We start from the raw sequence: 25,333 nt of genomic DNA on the forward strand, positions 1-25,333 counted from the left end.
AAGGGAAGCCTGTCAACAAGTCCCTCGGGTGGCTGCGCACAAATCTCAGAAGCGCCTGGAGAAATGAGACAAAAGGAAAATGGAGAGGAATAAATGGATTAAGAGGAAGGGTGGGCCAGGGCGCCACGGCGTCTCGGTTGAGCGAGCGTAATGGATCGGAACTTAATCAGCAATCGGTATTAATGTTGACGTAGCTGCGTATATTCAAATTAATCATCAAGGACGGGGCGGCCTCCTCCCTAAGCCTGAAGAGGAGAGAATTCGTTCCCGTCGTGCCTTACCGGGGAAATTGATGATGAATGAGTCCGTTTATCAAGCTGGCCCCATTAACGAGCTTATTGACGGCGGTAGCGGCTTCCCATCCCGGACGTCGTTTGCTTTGCCTGCGAGGGAGGCTAATTTGGCTCCTTTAGCTCGGCGAATAGCGAGCATGGGCGGCGACAGCGAGGTGCCACGCCGCAGCCGGCTTGCATTTCACTTAACATCTCGTCAGCGAGATAAGTGGATGAGTTGCGGCGGAGGGAGCACTTACTCGCCGACCGACGAAGCGCATAAATCCCCGGGTATATTCTTTGTCAGCTGTGGGTAAACAAAGACGAAATGATTTTGCAGCCACTCATAAGGGGGACGTGTGTGTACATAATCAACATCTACTTTCTTTATGAGGCTGCCGAGATGCGTTTGCACGTGCCTGGCTCGGCTAAAGTCAAGTAGTTAAGCATGGAAAATTCCGGTTTCGTACGCTGTCGGGCAAAGTCCCAGCCGCCAGTTCTGAGAACACCTTAGTTGATGGTCCCAATCGTTTCAAAGATTAAATCGGCACGGCCCAAATGGCTCATTAAATCACTTGTGGACATGCTAATGCCAACGGTCCATGCTTAACCGTTAGCATTAGCATGTCAAGTAGTTAAGCATGGAAAATTCCGGTTTCGTACGCTGTCGGGCAAAGTCCCAGCCGCCAGTTCTGAGAACACCTTAGTTGATGGTCCCGGTAGTTTCAAAGATTAAATCCGCACGGCCCAAATGGGTCATTAAATCACTTGTGGACATGCTAATGCCAGCGGTCCATGCTTAACCGTTAGCATTAGCATGTCAAGTAGTTAAGCATGGAAAATTCCGGTTTCCTACGCTGTCGGGCAAAGTCCCAGCCGCCAATTTTGAGAACACCTAGTTGATGGTCCCGATAGTTTCAAAGATTAAATCCGCACGGCCCAAATGGCTCATTAAATCACTCGTGGACATGCTAATGCCAACGGTCCATGCTTAACCGTTAGCATTAGCATGTCAGTGTTTTAGAAGCAAAGGATAGTGTCTTCATTATTACTACCGATGGTATTCCACGACATTTTCAAAGTCGTCGTCTTGTTCCCCGAGGGGCCGTGGTCGCAATGACCGTCCCAGCGTTGTGATTTGTCATTGAGTTTCGACCTTAGCGTAGCTCGTGACACAGTTAGCGTTCGGCTTACTTCAGCAAAGATGGCCGTAGATTGAAAGTAAATGGAAAAACATTGGCAAATCGTTAACCAGCACGCTTCCAATGAGAGATGGTCAGCTCTAAGGCTGAGACGGAGGGAAAGGAAGAAAGAAAAAGAAGCAATTAGGTGAAAAGACGAAGAAAGGCTTGTGGGGGGGAGGAGGAAAAATGGCACAAAAGTCCAAGAACACATTTCTTGTGTAAGCAATTTGTCATGAGATGGCGGGAATGGATAGTTGGGTGGGGGTGGGGGGGCTTTGGGAGGTGGCGCGAGCCGGCGAGTGATGAACGGCTGGCCTCTCCCATCAAGGATGCCTTCTAACCTGTGCCACAAAGAGGCGTATCCATCACGCGGGCAGCCGAGAGTGCTTTGCACAAACGTATTGCAACACGCCGCTCGCATGCGGCGGGCGTGCTCAGTGGGCCGCCTCCCGAGAAACGCAGCGTGGCGCCGGCCAGCTGCTTGGAATCACGACGACACACCAAACACTTGACATCCAACGCTTGCTAACCGGCGCTAATAGCGCTACCGAGACTTGACACCTCAGCCCGCGTCAGACGCTCACTTATGGATTCCAACTATTGACCGTTAGCGAGGACGAAGGCTGCGGGGAGCCTGATAAGACGGCGAGAACTCCGGCCGAGCTTTTATTGACTCGACACTCTGAAGCGCTGTTACAGCAACGCTGTACGTCGGCCGAACGGCCTCACGCGGGGGCGTTTTCGCTAACGTCAAGCAGAGGTCAAGTTGAAAGCAAGGACGAATGTCAAGTGCGTACGTATGTGCGGGGAAAATGGCGGCATACTTGGCCTGTTGTAGCTGGTAGATGAGTCAAGGCTGTCTTGAGCTCGTCTGTGATTAATGTGGCGATATACGATCCGCAACCTTCTTAGCCGCCGCGCCTTCGAGGTCGAATGTCGGAATGGCGGATGGTTTTGTTCCCCGTCACACTTTCACGCAACCGCTCGTTTGAAAACGTCAACGCGGCGGCCTTCGAATCCAAACTCCCTCCCAGTGGCAGGTTTTGGAAAAAAACAAAAAAAAGCGAAGCAGGGGGAGTTTGAGTAACGACAAGCTCAGATGAATGTTATTAAAAATGAATGAGGGCATTACTTACTTTTTTCAATATCTGATTCAGAGTTAATGAGGGAAATTAGAGCGAGGGGGGGGGAGGAAAGACTGATTGTACAACGGAACGGCAACTCTGACGTGACGCTCGGAGCCTTTGTTGCCATGGCGATCAGCGGGGCGGCAATTAGGAATGTGCAATCATGTTTGAACGCTGTATACGTAAACGATGGTACCAATCTGGTACTGGTGGCAGCCTCGATGATGATAAATCAATACTCGCTCCTGTTTTTGAAATTCTAATGTCTCCGTGTTGGATCTCAACTCGGATGTTTTGGAATTTGCTTTATAAGCTTCCGTAACTTCAATGGACGACCCAGTGGGGTCCATTGTAATCCGGTCGGGGTCCGTCCCATTGGCTTCCCGCCGCCGCTGGCTGCGATACGAGCTACAGCTCAGCCGGTCGCCATGGTGATACGGCGTTGGTGCCATCGCCTGGCATCGGCTTGCGTTTTATTCGGTCGGCGGGAGTGATGCAGCCAGTTCTGCAGGTGCCAATGTTTTGCTCACCAAAGCAAAACTTTCTGATTTTCGGACTTTTGTGATTCATTTGAAATCACACGTGTCAAACACCTGCCTTTTATTGGCTTGGCATATTTCCATTTTGGAATTTGACAACATCGTTCACTCGAGCCAGCACGTTTGATTTGATTCAAAACACAGCTTGTTGTTTTAAGCTAGTTGAATCCACCGATTCACTTTTCAGTCCATGGACGAACCAGTGCCACAAGACTTCTGGGCTTGGTTTAATTTGATGCTGTAGAGACAGCGAAAAAAAAAAAATGTTTTTCACTCATCGTGGCATCCTCTGGAAAACAACATGTCCTCAATTAGAGCCTCTCGTTCCCTTTTTCACTCATTAGCCCGTGCTAGCAGCTGCTGCCATTTTCCATTCCATTCTTGGATCTATTTGCTTCTTTTTGAAAAGGGATGCCATGAACAGATGGAGACAGACTTCTGTATGAGACTGGAAATACAATTGAACTATTTCTATTAATCAAGTGGCCACAAATGACAAGATTGTTCGACAAGAATATGTTGAAGTAAAACAACCATTTGAGGTGCAGGAACAGAGACGAGAACCTATGAGCCAACAAATGGGCTCGCTCGATGGACCCAAAAGGGGAACTAATTAGACTCCGATCACTCACATGCTGCTTCTCATTATGTACGATGGTCTGGATTAGCCAGTCAAGACCCGGCACTATTTACTCCGAGTTCCAAAATCAGACGAAATTCTAAGATGGCGGCTAGACTCGTTTGCTTGGCCTTCATACGAAAATATGCTGGCCTCCCCCGGTGGGATCCCTCACCATTTATTTTCTTTTCACATCTGTTTACCTCGCCCGTAGACTTGTTAATAATTCAACAGAGTCTTAACCAAAGCCATTTCTCACCTCGAGTTTGCTTCATTAAACTCGATCGGAATGGCGATCAGCCATTTTGGCGCTACGTTGCCGCCATCTTGAATCGCCGCCATCCGATTGGTGGAGAAGAGCGCCCCGAATGGCCTTGCCCCCGCACGACCTCGTGATAACATTTGCACGCCGAGATTCGATTCAATCTACATGCGGGTCTCCTACCGGCGCATACATGTGCATAAGATTTACGGCGCCCGTTATTTACGATGGCAAGCTCCTCCTGGAGGTCAACGCGAGCTGCGTCTTTGAAATGTAATTATGTGGCCGTTGGCAAAGTATTCGCATGTGAGCGAGGATTTACGGGTGACGCCGACCTAATGGATGTCAAGCAAGTGACATTCCATCCACTTCCCGGGCGGCTCAGAATAAACACCGCGAGCGGGTCGGGACTTTGGAGGTGATGAGTGAGCAGGACAAGGAGAGGGCAGCAAACGTGGGCGTGACCCTTCTGCTCACCATCTGACTCAGGGTTAATGTTGAACTCACCAAGGTTCACAGCGAGGAGCTTTGATTGGCGTGAAACGTGAGTCCGCCCCGGCCGGCGGGCTCGTCTCCTTGACGAGCTTCAAGGTCATTTGGCCGATTCCGCCGACGGGAAGGATGCGGTTGCGTTGGAATGTTTTCTTCTGGGTTTAATTAGCTGTGAAGAGAGATTAGGATTCTTTCATTTTGGTAATCTGGTCGAGGAGTCCCTGTTCTCGCCGTCTGTGGTGGCAAAATGAGATAGTGGAGCAGAAACTGGGAATGTCCTATAATGAGAAGCTATAGCTTAACGCCCCAACCAGACAAATAACAATGCAACCACCCCCTGTCCCTCCCCCCATTACCTTCTCCGTCTATTATGGCAGGCCCTCCGAATAGGAAATCTTTTTTTTTTTCCCTCCATTTGCGTTTTAATCAGGTCCTCAATTTCGCCCTTCCCGCCACGCATTCATTTCTGAAAGGCATTTCCTCTCAGGGCCACTTTAGGCGACGTCGTTTTAGATTGCAGACGTTGCGTAGATGTGCGGTGTCACGATGTCAATCATGTTTACTCTTTAAAGCTACCTGTCTCTCCGTACCTGTTTTTATCTTTATCTTTTATTTCGTCTATCTATCTATCTATCTATCTATCTATCTATCTATCTATCTATCTATCTATCTATCTATCTATCTATCTATCTATCTATCTATCTATCTATCTAGGTTTCAAACTAGGGTTAGGGTTTCAAAGTAGGGTTTAAAGCTAGGGTTAGGGTTTCAAACAAGGGTTAGGGTTTCAAACTAGGGTTTCAAACCAGGCTTAGGGTTTTCAACTAGGGTTTCAAACTTGGGTTAGGGTTTCAAAGTAGGGCTTCATACTAGAGGGTTTCAAAATAGGGTTTAAAGCTAGTTTTAAGGTCTCGAAATGGGGTTAGATTCAAACTAGGGTTAGGGTTTAAAATTAGGATTTCATACTAGGATTAGAGTTTCAAATTAGGATTTCATTCTAGGGTTAGGGTTTAAAACTAGGGTTAGGGTTTCAAAGTAGGGTTTTAAACTAGGGTTAGATTTTCAAACTAGGGTCTCAAACTACGGTTTGGGTTTCAATCTTCCTGAAGGGCGACACTTCTGATCTGTCTGTCTGCGTTGTCTACAGTTCATTTATTCCTGACAGCTACATTTGATAAGAATCAAAGGTTTCCATTGGACTCCTTAGAAAATGCACGCACAACTTTTCTCATCATGACCAAAAGTCATACGCCGCCGCCGCCACCGCCGCAAAAAGTGCAAATAAGCTTTTCGCTCCTCTGCCGGGCCGGTCGTCACCGTTCATCTCCGCCGTGTCTCAATCTGCCGCGTTATGATTAGCTCAGGCAAATGATATGAAAGCACAACACAAGATGTTTGCCAGAGCTGCTTACCTCCGTCACGTCCAACCTCTGCCACACTTCCTGAGATGTTTGTTGACCCGAGGCGAGCGATAGAGATGCAGCCGGTGTAATAAGCAATGATGAGCCGTGCCCCTGTCGCTCGGCTTTTTTTTTTTTTTTTTTCCTTCTCGAATCTCGCCATGTGTGTGTATATAGCAGGCCTCCGGAGGCTGAATCATCTCTGCTGACAAATAATAAAAGAGAAGTGGGAGATTGTGAGCGTTGGCCCATAAATATTGAAGGAGTGGAGGATTATTACAGGCTTGAGCTTTATGATTGTAGCACTTTGAAGGGATGCCCTCATACATTTTTACCAATTTATATGTGCGGCTGATTTGGTTTATCCCTCTGTCGGGCCGGCGACGCACGTGCGGGCCTCAAAGTGTGCACGATGGCGTCGATGGGAATTCCTGCAGGGCGCCGCTTTTTTTTTTTATGATGATTGAATATCTTTCCGACCGCGCAATTTCTCGACATAGTTTGAGAATTATGAACTCAGACGATATCGGATTAGAAATTATTTTGCGGCGGGATACGGGACGTTTACTTGGTAATATTATTTAGATGCGGAAAAGCTTTTGGATTTTTTTTAATTCAGTTACAAAGATTGATTATGATAATGAGCAGGTAAAATTCTTTAACTAGCTGTTTGTGTTTCTAGGCGATAATATAGCAAGTGTGACGTTTTTATTTTCGGTGAGGAATCCCAGCATGCCTCGCTCCGTCGTCTCAATTCCAACCTCCCGGGTGGCGCCAGGTATTTTCGTCGCATCCCATTGGTCGGACGATGAGGAAAAATGACTGTGACATTACTCATCGATTTGGCGTTTAATGCATCGGGCGACAAGACGCATTGATTTTTATTTTGGATGTCACAGAGGACACAAAAGAAATGTCCGCCTTGCCCCACTTTGAAAAATGGATGGGGTGAAGTTTTCCCGTCGCCAAAGAGGTCGTGTTGTGTTTTTTGTGATGGCTGTTTGAGCCGGACGTGTTACTCTCGCCGAGCCTGAATTATTTATCCAAAATTTGCCCGAGAAAATGTTTTCTGCTGGAGGAGTCCGGCCCCGTAAGGGAGAGGTCACTTCATGTTGCCGCTTTGTACGAACAAAAGGTTGTGGATTAGTAAGCGAAGGATGACGACAAAAGAAGTGTGCTCATCGTGTCTCCCCAGGTCACTTCCTTCTGCCCCCCTTCACAGTCCACGCTGTCATGACCACTGATGTCACGTGTCACTCAAGCTCGTTCCAAGTGATGCGTGCCGGGCATGAAAGTCATTAACCGGCACGAAGGGTGACCGTTGGTTCGGGTTGTTTCACGAGTCCCCTGCAGAATAGGAAAACGTGTATGTGTGTGTGTGTGTGTTTTAAAAACCGTGATCCTGGAATATGTGGGAGGATAGGAATCAAAAACCCGAATGCAGAACAGCCTGATGAGGATGCATCTCATCTGGCGGCGTTGATGAAGAAAAGACAGAGATACATTGACGAAGGGAGGGGGGGTGGGGGGGGGGCGGGGACGAGGGGAGGAAAGAGAGGACTTGTCCCGACAATTACTGCGGCTGCCAGAACGAGGCTAATCAAATGGCGCTTGGCATGGCCGGCCTGTTCTTCACGCAGCTGCTGTGGGAGGGAGAGAATGAGCTGTGACAGGAGGGGGAAAGTGGGCCGCCGAGAAAAGGTAGCGCCACGATGGCGTGCAGAGGCGCGGGCGGCAAACTTGGAGGGGAGGATTACATGCCAAGGGGGGGAGCGGCAAGGATGCTGCAAACGGACACTGAAGATAGCAAATGGCGTTCAGATGGGAGCTGACTTTAGGTGCACCTTTTGTGGAGGAACACGAAAATTGGGAAAAAGATATCAATGATGATCAACACATCCAGGGATCGGTAGTGAACCGATGCTGGCCTCGATTCAATGTGGCGGGTTCCCGTGAGACAGCTGCCTTATAAGAATTGAAAAATAAAAGAATCTCAAATAAAACTTCCTTGCTACATCGCGGCCCTTTGACACATTGATGAATCATCGTGTGCTCCAGAGAACAATTATCATTTTTGATCAGTTAACTGCACAATTTTCTGTAATTAATCACAATCGTTTGTCTGTGAAACTTGCCACAGATATTTAATTAACATTTTGGAATTAATCGTAAAAAAACATCAAATAGAATGGAAAGTGTCGGTTCAATTTGATGCAACAAAATATTTCCAATCAAAAAAAATTCTCAGAAAAAAAAATATAAAAAATATATATAAATATATAAAACAAATATAAAAAATATATAAATGTTTATATATGTATATTTTTTATTTATATAACATATACAATCTATATACAATCAAAACATTTTCGCAGTAAAAAATATATATAAAATATATAAAAAATATATTTAAATATATAAAAAATGTATAAAATATATAAATGTTTATATATGTATATTTTTTTATTTAATATATATATAATCTATATATACAATCTATATATAATCAAAACATTTTCGCAGTAAAAAAAATATATAAAATATATAAAAAATATATTTAAATATATACAAAATGTATAAAATGTGTTTATATATATATATATATGTATATTTTTTTATATTTATATACATAAATATATGTAATCTATATATACAATCTATATATATAATCGATTTATTTGTGTGTGGCGAGATTATTTTCAGATTATTTTTCGATGGAGTCACGAGAGTGAGCTCTAATTGAATCAGTTCACAACACGGAAGGGGTTCAAAGCAAATCCAGTCAATGTTCATTTCTGTTACTCTTTAATTGTGCTTGTCAGGGGATGCTTGGGATCAAATGTGTGTGTAGTGAGGTGGAGACTCTCTCTTGTCAAATATTCATGTTGAGGGATGTCGAAAAGTGATGGAAATGCTTCTTGAGGGAATTGTGAGGCTCGGCGTTGGGATGAGAGGAAGCGAGCAGTGATGGAAGGTTAGCATACTTTGCTCTCTTCTTCAGCCCAGCCTTGTTGGAGGCAATGGCTGACACTGTGACATTGTCTCCTCCTCCTCCTCCACCATCCCACGAGCTGCCATGTGTCATCTCCAGATGCAAGCAATGATTTTTTTTTCCATCATGACATACTACCGTCAGTGCCAATGACCTAAAATAGGATCTTTCGATTATTGTTGTCGTGGCAGCCGCTTATATAAAATTCAAACGCGGAATGTGCCATTTCATTCTGGAGTGAGTAATGATTTTGTAATTGACTGCTGCATCAAGCTGGCCTGTTTGGAAAAAAAAATAAAAAAAAATCGGCATTTCAGTCATGACGAGATTTGGCGGAATCGTTTGAGTCGTTCGTTGAATCGGCAACTCTTTTACATGTTCACATTCTCCTTCATTAGTAGTTTCACTCCTTTATATTCTATTAGCTAAATTACATTATAATAGTTTTTAGCTGTTTCCCCCTTGTGGGACAAAATAAAGTAATATCTTATCGTCTTATTGGACGAGCTGTTTGTTTACATTCAAACTTTAGCTTGCAGCTGAAAGTGAGAACTTGGAATTCAATAGCGGAGTGCCGGAGTATTGTCAATTTCAGCCGGTTTGATTGTGAGACTGTGTGTGTGTCCCTCCTCAACCACACAACACACACACACAGAGTCTCTCGCAGAGCCTGATGTCATATCAATCTCACGAGCCTAAGCAGGCTGTTCAGTGAGATGTGAAATTGAAACGTAGCCTTGGTTATTAGACAAACAGTGCACCGGCACAACTGCTGCTTCTCTTGTCAATAACCCCCGAGAGTAAGCAACTAACAGCTCATTTGTCCGATCACGCCAGCCGGTTATCGCCGCATTGTGCGCGTGTGTATGTTTGTGTCGGGGTGTTGCAATGAACCTCAACGTACCAGAACCGAAAACAATGTGGGGGGGCCCCAAACCCATGTGGAACCGCAGGCAAGATTTTATGTGTCGATGAGTTACGTACGCTTACAAAATGAAATCAAAATGTTGTCAAATTGTTCAAATGTTACATTTTAAAACAGTTATGCTATCTCTCTCTCTCTCTCTCTCTCTCTCTCTATATATATATATATATATATATATATTTTTTTTTTTATTATTTTTTATTTTTTATTTTTTTATTTTATTATTTATTTTATTTTATTTTTTTTGTTGTGTTTTTTTTTTTTTTTTTTACATATAGGTTTTAAATAATTAAATAATTTAAAATATATATATATCCATAAAATATTTATATATTTTATATATATATACATATGTTTTAAATAATTAAATAATTTAAAACATACATATATATATATACATAAATATATGTTTTAAATTATTTAATTAATTTATTTCCTGCCTCCTTTTGCATCCGTAAAATATTTTTCAAGCCATAGCACAGATGTGCCTGTGTAATAGTTTTAGCATGATTTTCACAGGCAGGCAAACAAACCAAAAAGAACGGTAACCCCTACAATGAGTATTAAACAAAGGGCTCCACGCTACTACTCATTGTGTTATTTTTTCTTTAATTTTCTCCTCTGCATCCTCAGGATCTGTAACTGTGCTGCTGCTTTTTTTTTTTTTTTTTGTATTGTTGTATTTATTAATTTATTTTAAATCGGTCTTCATTAAGATTCCAAGTTCATTCGCATTAGGCTGTGTGTGAGACTGAAATGAAATGTCTGTTGTTGAAAAGGTTTGTCAAATGGTTGCGCTTATTTTTCTGTCTTTTTTTTTTTAACACCGCTGAGCATATTTGACAAGACACCTTTCTTTACATAAGACTATTCTTCCATATGTTCCCTGCACCTCATATCATTTACATCATCACACTTCGAAAGATCGAAAGATAAAATTAGTCAAATAGATTTATTTATTTATTTTTAAATCGTCGACATTGGAAATAGCCAATATAGCATGTGTGCCCGATCTCGCTACTCGCAAAGACCTTCAAATGCTGTCAATCAACAGATGAAATCAACGCAAAGGCACACACATAATGTGACCTGCAGCAACATTGAAAGGTGGAGGAGGGAAAATAAAAAAAAATTAAAAAACCGAATCCAATCAAGAGTACTCAAGGGCTCTTGAAACGCATGACATCCCACCACCGCACTTAGTCACGGCTTTGACGAACGCGTTACTATGTCGGTCGACTTCAGTTTTAGCAATTAAGTCGGGTGCCTGATCGGAAACCTCCGCCTCTGCATCTACTGTACCTCATCAAAAAAGATTCACATGAAAATTTTATTCGGAACCAACAAAAGCTTTGGATGGCCTTAATCGTAGGTTAACTTGGATTTGAAAGGATTCGCACTTTTTAGTATGTTTTGACCTTCAGTGATTTATATTTACTGTTAAGAAAGGATGCAAATCGGGGGAGCGGATCATGTAGAGAGAGGGAAAAAAAAATGAAGTTAACAAAATTAACAAAATGCAGACATTGATGAACTATGTCCTTGCTTTTAACAGTTTAATAATAAAAAGGCAAATGTCACAAAAAACAGTAATTGGCAATTTGATGCATCTTCTTTAATTATTGTAAAGTATCGGCGATACTGAAATAATCAGTATCACACAAAACTCACAATTTCCGTCATGTGAAATATGTGCGGCCGGGCTTTGTGATAACACAAAAGGCTTTCGATGCTTTTTCTAAATAAACATTGACGGACATCTTCGCAAAAGCGGGTCTCGCACGGGGTTCTCATCAAGCTAAGACGTGTTGCACTGGGGAAGACGATTTAAAAAATAAAATTATATGCATACTTCTTTGTGCTCTTTTTATTGCCACCAGTTGTGGTGTTGTGTGCGAGTCAAGTGAAGACACATAAATACCCGCGGATCACAACAGACAAGCTGCCTTCCGCCAGCTTCCACCGGCTTCTGCGTATTTGCACGGGTCACTGAGCAAAGGTGCGCTACGTGGGCGGCCATTTTGTCCTCCGCTCTATCTTAGCTCTTTGAAAGTGAAGTGGCCCTTGAGAAACTTAGCGAGGCGGGCGGGATCCTCATCTGCGACAGGCGCTGCTTTCTTGGCCTTACCGTCCAGTGCGTGTTGTGTAAAAAGATGTTACACAAAGTCACATCTAAAGTGGAAATATACAAGATAGGATCAAGACCCAGTGTATCACTAAATGTTTACATTCATACTCTCTTTCCCGACAAATAAGCTAATTGAGTAGAAGCGCTTGTAGCTAGGTTTTGAATCTCCGGAGCTGAATTTCCTTTTTCTGGTTGTCATGGTAGTGTCTCCAACGTAGGTTCCATGAAGCCATTGTGTGCGGGCAATCATCTCCTCGCCACCTCCTTAAACGGACTTGCCATGTCCCAAAGGCGCCGCAATCAGACAGCGCACAGTAAATGAATAATAAAGAGGCTATTATGCGTAGCTCCATTTCAAATGGGCAGTTTCCTCCATGTCGCCGAGGCTTACTGTGAGCTTAATTGAGACCTCGGTGGCACTTTAGCCTCCGTCTCTCGTGCGGGTCCTGACTTCCATCAAGCTATCACGTTAAGTCTCCACGTCAGCGCGAAATGTATATAAAGACACCTAAGAGGGTGGTGGTAATTGTTGGCGCTAATTAAATTTGGCTAAAGTGACATCTCCTCGCCGCTGTTAGCTAACAATAGTTGACGGAGACGTAACCTCCCCGGCGTTCGGAATGACGACGGTCGCCGGCTCCTTTTCGTCTTATCTAGTTTAATAAAGAGGCGCAAATGAGAGAAAATGTGCGATCGGCTCACAAAGGCAAACGGCACGCTGCTAACCGCTAACATACTTAGCTAGTCTATGATTGTAAATAGCTGCTTTTGCACCGCCAACACCGCCACAAGGCTTCCCTCAAGGGGGTTTTGCTTTTTATTTGTTTCAGCCGCCGCCCCGCCCCGCATCCTCCCTCCTTCCCATCCACCGTTCCATCCATCTCTTTCTGTTCCTCCTCTCGTGGCTCTTTTCTCCGTCAATTCACACTTGACTGGCGTAGCTCAAAATGTCAATTTAGAGAAACAATGGGACTTTAAAGAAGCTGCTTCTCCATCTCTGCCGTGGTAAAAGCTAAAATGTTTGCGTGTCGGGCTTGCCCCCCAGGCAACGATGACGTTGTCTCATCTTTAACCGTCACAGGTTGTGAATGCGAGCAGCTACGACATCCGGCGTAGCTGCTTGCGGCAACACCTTCAAGAGGTGTTGTTTGTCAGATGAGGTTTTGCCGGAATGGATCTTAAACCCATACGGGCGTTTGGGACAACCCGGATTTGGTAGTCCACCATCTCAAACCGTCTGGGTTGAGATCTCAGACGATCCTCAAGGAAGTTGTTTTTTGGAAGCTCCTCGTCTAGTCACCCCATTTTGTTTCTTGCTGTAATGCAAATCAATTCATCTCAAAGTGTTTGAAACACACTGATTTATCATTCGGAAGACATTTTTAATACGAGCTGCATCATGGCAGTCAATCAGCGCGGCTAATTGGTTTCATCTGGAGATATTTGATCGGCGATGTGTACAAATGCCACGCGCTGATAAACAAACTAAACGAGGATTGCGCGAGTCGGTTATGGAGACTCCCAGAGAACATCGGATCGTCTAAGACGTTTTGAAGGCTAATGTTGGGTGATGACTTCGATTTTTTTTTCAGATTTTTAGGTTTTATTCTTCTTGGAGGTGTTTTGAATGTCTTGCCTTCTTGTCCTCCCCCCAGGAAAGGAAGAGTCGGTAGCAACCTTCAAGGGCAACGAGTTCTTCTGCTACGACCTGTCGCTTACGCCGATCCAGAGCAGCACGGACGAGATCACGCTGTCCTTCCGTACGCTGCAGCGCAACGGCCTCATGCTCCACACGGGCAAGTCGGCCGACTACGTCAACCTGTCGCTGAAGAGCGGCGCCGTCTGGCTGGTCATCAACCTGGGCTCCGGGGCCTTCGAGGCCCTGGTGGAACCAGTCAACGGCAAGTTCAACGACAACGGCTGGCACGACGTACGCGTCACCCGCAACCTGCGCCAGGTAAACACACAATCCCTCCGGAAATTTTGTCGCTTTCGGATCGCTGGCTTCCGACTTGGAATGGAACGTCTGTCTGCCGCTGACGATTATCTCCGCTTGTCTGATCTGTCACTTTGACTTACTTTTAGTGTGCAAGGTGGACTATATTGTTCTCAAACTAACAACAGTTCTTAGATTCAAGGCTCTTGATCACTTCAGGGCGCTGATTGAAATGTCTTCTTAGAACATGATTGGAGTACCAAGAATTTCGAGATTGTTCGGGTCAATATTTTTTGCTCTGTCTTGCAGAGCGCCACAGTTCCATTTGTATAGAATATTAAAATTTCCGAGTACGATTCATTCCAAGTACATTTTTAAAATGCATCTCTATATTCTGTTTTTATACAGAACATTCTTTTTTTCTGGATTCCAATCACGTAAGCAATTCTAATTCATTTGACCGAGGAGAGCTGTCAGCCGGCGTAGCACTTTAGACGCCTTTTTCAAACTTCTACCAAATGACAGAGATTGCTTGAGAGCTTTCACCAGCTTTTGTGGCCTTCAGGCGTGTGTGTAGCTAGTAGCTTACACACCCAATAGCTGCTGAGCTCATCACTTGGCCGAGCGCGGCCGTGAGACGCGATCAATTTCACTTACGCTCGCCGTGCTTACTAGCTCACATTTTGGAGGCTAATTGTAATTGGAACGAATGGCTTGTCAAAGCTAATAATGGCCGGAGCGGGCGGCTCCGAATGCCAAAACAGGCCCACTCACACGCACGTATTAAAAAAAACAAACAGAGTGAAGTTGCGGCAAACTCGATGAAGTATCCGCGCCGTACTCGAGACCGATTACGGGCAGCGCCGATGTTGGATCAGCGTAGCGAGACGACTCCGATGACTTTCGCGAGCCGAAACGATCGTGAAATTCCACAATTCACCACTAGATTGCGGCATAGTATTTTTTCAATAAATTTGAAAGAAGAATGAAAACAGGACGATTGTTAAAAACTCTTTAATACTGCTTTTTACAGAATTATGCATAGTTGTGATTATCGATTTTTTAAATGTCTTGTTAAACACATACCTAGGGAATATTTAAATAGACGATCTTCCTGGAACGTAAATTTCATTGAAAACCGCGAGGGAGGGGGCGAGCCGGAACTAACAAACTGGATCGGCCAACGTGTGCAAATAATTTCTAGCAGATGGCCCAGGTGCCCTTTGACCCTAACTCGTCTCCACGTGCATGTTTTAATCAGCTTTACATATTTCTGTATGTCGCTCGTGTCATCCAATGATGAAAAAAAATGTCTGCATAGCGCTTAATTCTCGTCCGAAATGTCATCAGCCACCTTTTGCTCTGTTTTTGTAATAATTATTTTGCATAAGCATGATGTAGCTGTCAGCAAAATGCGCAATTAGGTGACTCTCTCAGCAGGGAGGGGCAACAAATGAAGGTCTGCTAGACGACCACAGGGTTAGAGCGCCGCCTAGTGGCGAGCGGGTGAAGCGCAAGTGATTATGATGCCCGGGTTGTTCTTCCACACCGAAAGCCCCAAACAGGAAAATGGGAAAGGCAATTTTGGCTTGAGGACGCGTCGTTTGCTTTTCTGATGAGAAGCGGAGAGAACAAGAGACGGTTTTAGTGGCGCAATGTGAGACGAAAGCAAAAGGAGGAAACGGGAGCCAACAGTTTGTTCCTCATCTAAGCGAAACACAACAGAGGCGACTTGTAATCCCCCGATGTGACTTTACAAGCCGGAGATTCAACATCCAAGTGACAGAACTGGGCCAGTCGCTTTTTAGCCAGCGTCTGAGCAGACAGGCGGCTGAACTCACTGTAGGGCTCGTCGTCTTTCCCGCCTTCTCGCCATCGACGCCTTTGCGTGACGTTTCCGCTCGCGTTTTGCACACGTGTGATCGGATAACGAATTCTTTGCAGCGTAAAAACGCATCTCGTCGTCGATGAAGGAAATCACGACCGGATGATAATCGCTGAGAATGTGACTCATTAAAGACTAATAGCGATGATAATAATAAAATGGCAAATTGCATTTGGATTTCAAAAGTCTACACACCCCTCTTCAAACGCGTGTTGAAAGGGAAAAAAATCCAATGGTAATGTGGCCTATAAGCAGTGCAACTCAATTAAAAATGATAAACAACTGAGATAATGTAGTTGCATAAGTGTGCACACCCTCTTAAAATTGTAGCTGCTCAGTAATAACCAATCACAATTTAACTCATGTTAAATAGGAGTCAGCACCCAAAATAAAGCTCAGATGTTCTAGTAGACTTTTTCTGAACTTTTGAAGTTTTTTTTTCTGTTCAGAACTTCCCTTCGCTATTCTTTACCGTTTGTACGCTGTTCATTCGGTAACAAGCAGTGTCGTTTGCTCCATTATACGGTTTGACCTTCACCAAACCACAAGAATTCCAATTTCCCAAACACATTCAGGAAAATTTGTCTGAGTTCACTTTAATGGTGGAAAACATTCAGGGGTGTGTAGACTTTTTATAGCCAATGTGTGTTTTGATGATCTTTCCCTATAGGGTACCTGGCAATGCTGTCAACATGTGCTAACTCTCCTACAGTGACTTTTTTCTTTTTTTAGGAGGTCTGCAAATAACGCCTTTATTTTAATCGTTGATCGTCATATTACCGATTCAGGATCCACTTAGAAATTACTATTTAAAAAAAAAAAAGTTATGATATAGCGGTGCATTATCCCAACACACACACACGCACAAACACACTTACAACACAATTTTGCTAACTCTTGTGTCTTTTTTTACTAACAACAAAATCTAAATTTGTTCCAGTTTGATTCTGTTCATTGGTGCTTTGGTTTGGCCTCTCCCCAGTTATGATTTCCACAAACTAACACTGCGCCATCCACGGAATGTCAACCATTCTACTTAACCTGCAACGTGACATACTAACAAATGTGTGCTCCTTGTTTCCCTTTTTACCTTTGTTTTTCTAGATTTACGCTAGTTGTAGCCTAGTGGTTCAACTGCTTTCTTTATTTCTTGATTTGGATATTAATTACCACGTTAGCCAACTCGATACACTGTTTTTTTTTTTGTTTTTTTTTTTACAGTACTGTAGTGTAGTTTTTTTTGAGAGAAGATGGCTCTTCTTCCACTTTTTTGGGGGGCGGGGCTTAAAGTGTGTTCTCCTGAGTTTACGGTTGGTTATTTTTTTCACCCCTTTCCCCCCCTTCCCTGTTTTCTCCCGTAGCACGCAGGCATCGGACACGCTATGGTAAACAAACTGCATTATATGGTAGTTATCATTCTAACTGTCTTCTAGTTTGGTTTTTCCTTCCGTTTTTTTTTTCCTGTTTCTCTTCTGTTTGCTTTTCAACGTTCAATCCGCCATCAGGTAGCTGCCAAACTCTGCCTCCTTTATATTTTGAAACATGTTTTTGTTTATTGCCATCCGGTACTGCCCTACCTTTGAAAAGACGTATCAAAAGAGGTCTACAAAAAATATATATATAATTTTTTTTTTTTAATCTCCCTCCTCCCCTTTGGTTCTTTACTTTCCCAACTATCCCTATGAAGAAATAAAGAATTATAGTCCAATATATTGCAATTGAGCTTCAGAAAAGTGTTTTGTTTTGGGGTTCTTTTTTTTCCTTTGAGTTCCCCCCCCCCTCCCCCTTCCCGATTTGTTTCTCCAAGAGCAACCCCCGAGACGTGAGCGCACGCAGCAGACTTGTAAAGCGGCTAAACAAACATCCTGTGATGGCGCCTCCAGTGAATGTCAGCATAGCACAAATATTCACTCACGTTGATATATTCATTCGGAAAAAAAAATGTTTTCAACGATTGCAGTGATTTCCAAACGCTGTCACGGCAAGCCATCCATTTGCCGCCAGAAATATTCAATTGGTCTGAAAATTATTCACCACTACTAATGGCTGTATGCCAGTAATGCATATTTATATATTTACTTACTTACTTACTTCATGTTTTTATTTTTATTTATTTTTTTATTCATTTATTTACTTACTTACCTTGCTTTTTCACTTTTCTCCGTGCGATGTGAGGACACTCCCAACAACGAGGCACTCTAAAGCAGACGTGACACAGAGATAGATAGATAGATAGATAGATAGATAGATAGATAGATAGATAGATAGATAGATAGATAGATAGATAGATAGATAGATACTCAGTCTTTCACTGGGGTTGCCATCAGTGCATTTTTGGTGTCTTGCGCTGCAAGATCTGGACTGTGTGCGAACGAACGAACGAGCAAGCGAGCGAGTCATCATTAATACTAACACTAACGTGCACTTCTGCATGACTCCGCCCTTTTCTCAAAAGACCAGATTACATTGAGCATATATGTTAATGTATATATCCTGGCTAACATATATACATGCATATATCAATTCTTCTAATATAATCAATACGGCCACACGACACGTTAGCCGCAACCTTCCCCCCCCCCCCTCTGTGCTGTTGTTTTTTTTTTTTATCTTTTTGTTTGATTCCGTTTGAAATTAACCCACTAAAAGCAACAATGACCTCACACATGGAAACAAAAGGAGGGGGGGGCTATGAGCCGGGGGAGGTAGGACTGACCCTTCCCCACTTTGCAATGTGTTGCATAACAAGTGCAATTGCCATGTTCTTTCATTAGTAAAAGATAATTTGGCGTGGTGATGTTCTTTCGCGCCTGTCCCTTCTCCCCCCCCCTTCTTCTTCTTCTTCTTCAAAAAAAAAATAAATAAATAATGAGTTGAGTTCATCCATGACATTGTTCCCATCCTGTATTGGTGGTTGCATGCGTGTCCGTGTGGTGCACATCGTCAAGAATGCTTCCTGCCACCCGTGTGCTCTTCGGTGACATCTTTCTGCATAATTCCATGTTAAGTGCACGGCTTGTGCATCTCCTTTTCAATGGATTCTTTTACGACACGTTTATGATGAAAATCAAACAGTCCAAACATGGCTTTGGTTTGAGCGAAGAATCCGTTACCCATTTTATCGACTAATTCATAACAGTTGTAACCAACCCAAAAAATAATAATCTAACGTACGTTGTTGCAAGTGTACTAACAGCCATTTTTGTGTCTGACTTGCCCTTACTGACCACAATACTAACCGATTGCAAACAAACCCTAACCCGCCCCCTCCCCTTTGGACCTTTACTAACACACATGTGGAGCTGACACACACATACACCACAAAATTATTATCTGCCAGACATCTATTGAATGAATCTCCACTCTCGCTCGCTCTTTGTCTTTGTTTAATAATTGCTGATGACGTTTGTATGACTACAAGTTTTTTTACAGATGTGCGCCCAGTAAAGGTACGTTTACGTTTTTTACATATTCCAATTTGAAGGGTTATTGATTTTAAAAATAAAAAGTTGGGTCAAATAAATAACCCATAAAACATCAAATAGTATTTATTTATTTATGTATTCCTTTATTTATTTATTTATTTATTTATTTATTTTAATTCAATTAAATAATTTAATGTAATTATTTATTTATTTCATTTTATTATTTTATTTAATTATTTTAATTGTTTCATTTTAATTATTTCATTTTAATTATTTCATTTTAATTATATATTTGTTTATGAGCTATTAATTTTACCCAACTTTTTGGGTAAGCCAAACCTTGTTCTTTCATGCATTGATTACAAATGTAGGTTGCCCACTAGCGCCCCCTGCAGGTGTGGAGTTTCAACCATTATTTTAGGGCTTAACTGAAAAGTGCTTGTATTTATTGTTTTGAAAAACAATGTGTTGTAACTCCTTACCCTCGTTGACATAATGACAAGCAGCAATGTTTTTGCACCTTTTCGCTGACTGTTTTTTTTTTTTTGCTTGAATGTATTTCTCATAAGGAGGCCTTCATAGGTGTCTGGCAGTTTATCAATCAGCGACTCAAACACAAACAAAACAGCTCAAATTTTCACCGCAGGCTTCAGAAAGCCATGTAGGAGGTCGGGGAAAAAAAAAAAAAAAAAAAAAAAACGCCCCTACGCGCACGCTCCCGATATGCAAGTCGCCGGGGGAGCAACAGCAGACATAAAAATGAGTTGCTCTGTTTCGAATAGAAGTACAGCAGCAACAACAAGCGAGAAATGTGACCTTCAGCTGGGTGGGAAGGACCTGTAGAGTGCAGAAAACAAAACAAAGATAACACAACAGTCATCGTACATGACAAACAAGTTGTCGGGCAAACTGAATCATGTAAGCAGTGTTGGAGGAAGCAATCTTCTTTTTTTTTTTTGCTACGTCAGCATTCAAAATTCCAAGCCGCACTATGCAACCGTGCGTGAAAGAAACTATAAATATAAAATAAACAAGCTCGTTGAGTAAGCAGAGAACACAACTGCACTCTAAAGGGAAACACCCTTTTTTTTTTTTTTTTTTCAAAAACAAGCATGGACCGGCACAAACCAGCCACTCAACTGTTTGTCCCCACATATACGTCTTCATGACTCTAAATCCTCTCCTGTCTATTCCATATCCCCCCTCCTGCTTCTTCATCTGTTCTGCTGCCATGCCTGTTGCCAGGTAACCATCTCGGTGGACGGCATCCTGACCACCACCGGCTACACGCAGGAGGACTACACCATGCTCGGCTCGGACGACTTCTTCTACATCGGCGGGAGCCCCAACACCGCCGACCTTCCGGGCTCGCCCGTCAGTAACAACTTCATGGGCTGCCTCAAAGACGTGAGTCCCCGCCGCAAGAATCCAAAGAACAAAAAAAAAAATCTGATTGAACTCATCTTCCCCTGTCGCGCCTCGTTGTCTGCCACGAGTGTGCGCTTGTTGCAATTCATTTAAAAAAAAAGTGCCGCTGGAATATGCACGTCAACAAACTCACCGAGAAGAATATAAAGTATTTTTCTCCCTTTCTGGCTTTTACATCTGTGTTTAACAAGCTATCAAGAGGCACAATCACAGTTGAAAGTATTACGCCCTTGTAAAGGTAATGACTTGTGTAGCGGCACGGCAACATGCCGCCACCGCCGCGTTTTCTCATAAAGCCGCGCTGATTGAATAAGTAATTACTTTTGCCATCGCTTTTAATGGACGCCGTCGTAATCGCCCTCGCTAACTTCATTATGCTTGCGGAAAAGGACGTTTTTAGCATTTGGCTTGCGTGTCGGCGGGATCCTCCCCTAGGGGGCGCTGGAGAATTTAGCCGAAGCAATGTCGGAGGCTGTTAAAGACGATTGGTTGTTGAATTTGAAATGAGGAAGTTTGTTAAATAAAAGGTTGTGATTGGAGCAGGTATCGATATTGGTCCAATGGCTTTATGTCGAGGTATCGGGTACTCGTGGAGGCTGCTGATACCAGGCGCCGATACTATTGTTGTTTGTGTGAGAGAAAGAAAGCAAGAAAGATATTTTTATTTGTTATTTATTTTGAGTGGTATCGGTACTCAGAATCGGCAAACCGAATTAAAAGTGGTGTCTAAAAATTTGTAGTTGAGACACAGACTTTGTTTTTTTTCAGGCGGCTATCCGGGCTCAACGTCTAGTCAAGCTCTAACAAACACATCACTGTGTGTGGACTGAGGAAGAGGGGTGTGTGTGTGGGAGTGTGTGTGTGTGTGGGGCGGGGGGGAGTCCGTGTGTTTCAGCTGGTCTTATCGGCGATGCCGGCCCGTGGCGAGGCTTTCATGCAACCGCCGTGGTCAAACGCCTTTGACACGCTTGGCCGGCGCCCCGCGGGCTGCAGAGGTCCCACCGAAAAAGAGGGCACTGAACGCCTTTCATGTGTGTGCGCGTGTGTGTGTGGCGCACAAAAAGCGTGAACTCATAATGTGTGTGTTTGTGCGTGTGACTTTGAGAGTGTGAAGATAAGCGGCGCTCAGGGTCAGTGTTCAAGGTTCTGATCGGTCGCCTATGCCACGGAAGAGATGGACACACTACACTGTGTGTGTTTGTGTGTGTTTTCTTTTTTCACTCTTTTTCAGCACCATTTGCCGCAGTCGCCGCCCGAGACGGTGACCTTGCTATCTCTCATTTCTCCCCCTCAGTTTTTTTTTGTTTTGTTGCTACCTCTCCATCACTCATCTTTTGCCTTTTCTCTTGGCCACTTTAGTGTAATTAAGTCGGCGGTCTAAGCGCTGCCGTCACCGCGCCGGTTTTGCCATCCCGGTTGTGGCCTAAATTAAAAATTGATTTCTTTGACTGATTCCTCACAGTGGATGAATTCGCTCACCTTCCCGACTGCCTCCACCCCGCCCTCCCGTTTGACTTCATATTGACGTTCTGGCGACAGCCTCCTTCCACTGTTGCACTTTTTTTTCTTTTTTTTTCTTTTTTTAAATGAATGTGTGTGATAATATCTTTTTAGGGTCACGTTCACCTCGGCCCTCTACATCCCGTCAATCCTCAGTCCTTCATGCTTTCCATTTGTTGGACACTTTATTAGGTACCCCAAAAATCCATATGAGTTTTTGATAGAAATGGAATATCAAAAGTGCATTTTTATATTTAATTCAGTTTGTTTGTATTTAAATGTAAAATAATGTTAAGATTTATAGAACTTAATTCTATTTAATTCTGTTAGTTTAAATTGAAATTTAAAATAATTTAAAAATTTATGAAATTTAAATAATTACCTTTAATTCCGTTAGTTTAAATTAAAATAATTACATTTCATCCCGTTAGTTTAAATTCAAATTCAAAATAATTTTAAAATGTGCAAAATTTAAATAATTACATTTAATTCCATTAGTTTAAATTTAAAATAATTTCAAAATGTATGAAATTTAAATAATTATATTACTTCCTTGAGTTTAAATTCACTTTTTCATTTTTGTTTCTTCTATTTTTAGTGTCGGTGTTAGTTTTAGTTTATGCCGTATTTGTCGAGAGCAAGATTTTAAAGGAAAAAAAAAACATTTTTTAAAATATTTTCAACATAAGAGTTGTCGCAGCTGGGGAAAACGCAGATGCAGTGATTTCTTAGCCCATCGTGTGTGTTTGTGTGTGCATGTGTGTTTTTGTGTGTGTTGCGTCTGTGAAGCATCTCAAGAGGAAAACTCACGCGTGGCACAAACGCGCGAAAGCCGCCTCGCGTCGTTACCTGGAGGACAGCCGGCGCTGTCTGCAAGCCGTTGAATAAATATAAGAAAACAAGACGAAGCGGGGATAATTTCCTCCGCCCGTGGCTTCGATTCCACGATGAATGCAAAGACACAATTTGAGTGGGAACAATGAAGCCACCTTTCATCAAAGGCTGCCTGCGTCGAGGCCTCAGGCAACGTTTGGAGAACGTCGCCGAGAAGCCGATTACGCGCCGACGTTCCTGTCAGCTGTTTTCTTTCTTCCCCTCGCCTTCGTGCGCTTATTGTCGTCGTTATTGGCCGGGCCCTTCGAGCAACGCCGGCGTCCCGAGTGGGAAGTCGTCCGAAGCGTGAAGGGCGTTTGCTGCAAATCATTTTCGGCAACGTCGAGCAAATTGTGGAATTTTTGTGCTGTCGAATCGTCACAAGGTCAGACGGCTGCCATTTTGAGGAAGTCGTAATCTCACCTGTCGTCCGGTAGGTTACTTTTAAATTCAAGTAATTGTTTTTTTTTCCCGCTCTCTTCCTCTAGGTGGTGTACAAGAATAACGACTTTAAGCTGGAGCTCTCCCGCTTGGCCATCCAGCGCGACCCCAAAATTACCCTGAACGGCGATCTGGTCTTCCGCTGCGAAGACGTGGCCGCCCTGGACCCGGTCACCTTTGAGAACCCCGAGTCTTTCATCTCCTTGCCCAAGTGGAACACCAAAAAGACGGGGTCGGTCTCCTTCGACTTCCGCACCACCGAGCCCAGCGGTTTGCTGCTCTTCAGCCACGGCCGCCCTCAAGGGCCCAAAGAGCAGAAGCCCGGCAGGGAGCTGAAGACCGATTACTTTGCCTTGGAGCTGCTGGACGGCTATTTGTACTTACTGATCGACATGGGCTCGGGCAAAACTAAGCTGAAGGCCAGCAACAAGAAGGTCAATGACGGGGAATGGTGTCACGTGGACTTCCAGAGAGAAGGCAGGAAAGGTAACGAATAGGATTTTTTTTTTTGCTGACTAAAAATGTCTTGTTTTTTTAATTGACTTTAAATATTTCGTTTATTTACATTGATTTCAAATCACATTTAATAGTTTTTCTTGCGGATTTGACTCAAAAGCCAAATTCAAAGGCTAATCCAAATAGCATTTTGTGCAGATGAATGAATCCGCACGTTATTTCCAATAACCAGACGACTAACCTTGAACACGGAACAGCTAGCTAGCGTAGATTAAAAATTAAAGCGACTCCTAATTAATATTTCCAAATGGAAATACCAAGTATTGTAAAATCTCGCCTGGGGCGGCACGCCGGTTGCGTCTATTTGTTTCTTTCCACACCCGGAGCCGGTCTCGTGAAAACGTCTGCGGGTGCGAATGGCAAACATCTGCATGTGTGACTGATGAACAGCTCGGCGCGGGGCTCGCACGCCGTCTTCCTTCTAATGGCGTGCAGTAAACGAGAAAGCGCGTGACGGAGCGTGCGCGTCTGTCGCCGTGTGATCTCGCCGCTGCTCCCGCCGTAATTGGCTTTTAATAGAAAATGAAGACAGAGCCGTTAATCACAGAAAGGGAGCTGGTGGGGGTGGGGGGGGCTTTTCTTGGCCCGCTCCCCCGCTGCATTCTGCTTTCTTTCTCCTCCATTTAGCAACACATTAGACAGATGTGCTGTCTCACGCTCGCTGCCTGTTTCAGGGTCCATCTCGGTCAACAGTCGAAGTATGCCCTTCAGCTCGCCGGAAGGCAGCGAGATCTTAGACCTGGACAGCGACATGTACCTCGGCGGCCTCCCCGAGTCCAAGACGGAACTGATTCTGCCGCCCGAGGTGTGGACGGCGCTGCTCAACTACGGCTACGTGGGCTGCGTCCGCGACCTCTTCATCGACGGCAAGAGCCGAGATGTTCGGCGCCTGGCCGAGATCCAGAGCGCCATGGGTGTGAGCAGCTTCTGCACCCGTGAGCAGCAGAAGCGATGCAGCAGCGCCCCCTGTGGCAATGGTGGCTTGTGCAAAGAGGGCTGGAATCGCTACATATGCGATTGCACCAGCACGGGATTCTTGGGCGCCAACTGCGAGATAGGTGTGTTCCAAAGTTGTTGGTTTTTTCTAGAATTTTTTTTTATCTCATCAAAGAAAAATGTCAAAAAGTATCAACTTTATCGCAAGAGGAGGGAGGAAGCAAGATAAAGTCACTCTATGCCTCTTTGCTGTGTTAATTAATGTAAATTGTCCCAAAAAAATATGTTTTTAAATTTGTTGAATGGTGCCAGCGGGTACTAGGTCTGTTCTCAAAGTAGCTCACCAATATTTATTTATTTATTTACACTTAACTCGGCACGGCCGCAACCCTCGTGAGGATAAGCGCTTCAAAAAAATGGATGGATGCACCAAATATTCTATATTTTATTTCA

At 43.7% G+C, this 25,333-nt stretch overlaps 1 protein-coding gene across 3 annotated transcripts in view; it reads left to right on the plus strand.

Annotated features, from left to right (window-relative positions):
- Positions 1-25,333, plus strand: part of LOC125985429 (neurexin-2) — a 241,842-nt gene that overhangs the window by 113,678 nt on the left and 102,831 nt on the right. For all 3 annotated transcript variants that reach the window (XM_049748270.2, XM_049748288.2, XM_049748278.2), the window contains 5 exons: positions 13,596-13,897; positions 17,123-17,146; positions 20,432-20,593; positions 23,476-23,914; positions 24,619-25,002. In XM_049748270.2, coding sequence (XP_049604227.1) covers positions 13,596-13,897; positions 17,123-17,146; positions 20,432-20,593; positions 23,476-23,914; positions 24,619-25,002 — 1,311 coding nt within the window. The remainder of the gene's footprint in view (positions 1-13,595; positions 13,898-17,122; positions 17,147-20,431; positions 20,594-23,475; positions 23,915-24,618; positions 25,003-25,333) is intronic.

The sequence above is a fragment of the Syngnathus scovelli genome, chromosome 1, assembly GCF_024217435.2.
Source record: "Syngnathus scovelli strain Florida chromosome 1, RoL_Ssco_1.2, whole genome shotgun sequence".
Classification (NCBI taxonomy): domain Eukaryota; kingdom Metazoa; phylum Chordata; class Actinopteri; order Syngnathiformes; family Syngnathidae; genus Syngnathus; species Syngnathus scovelli.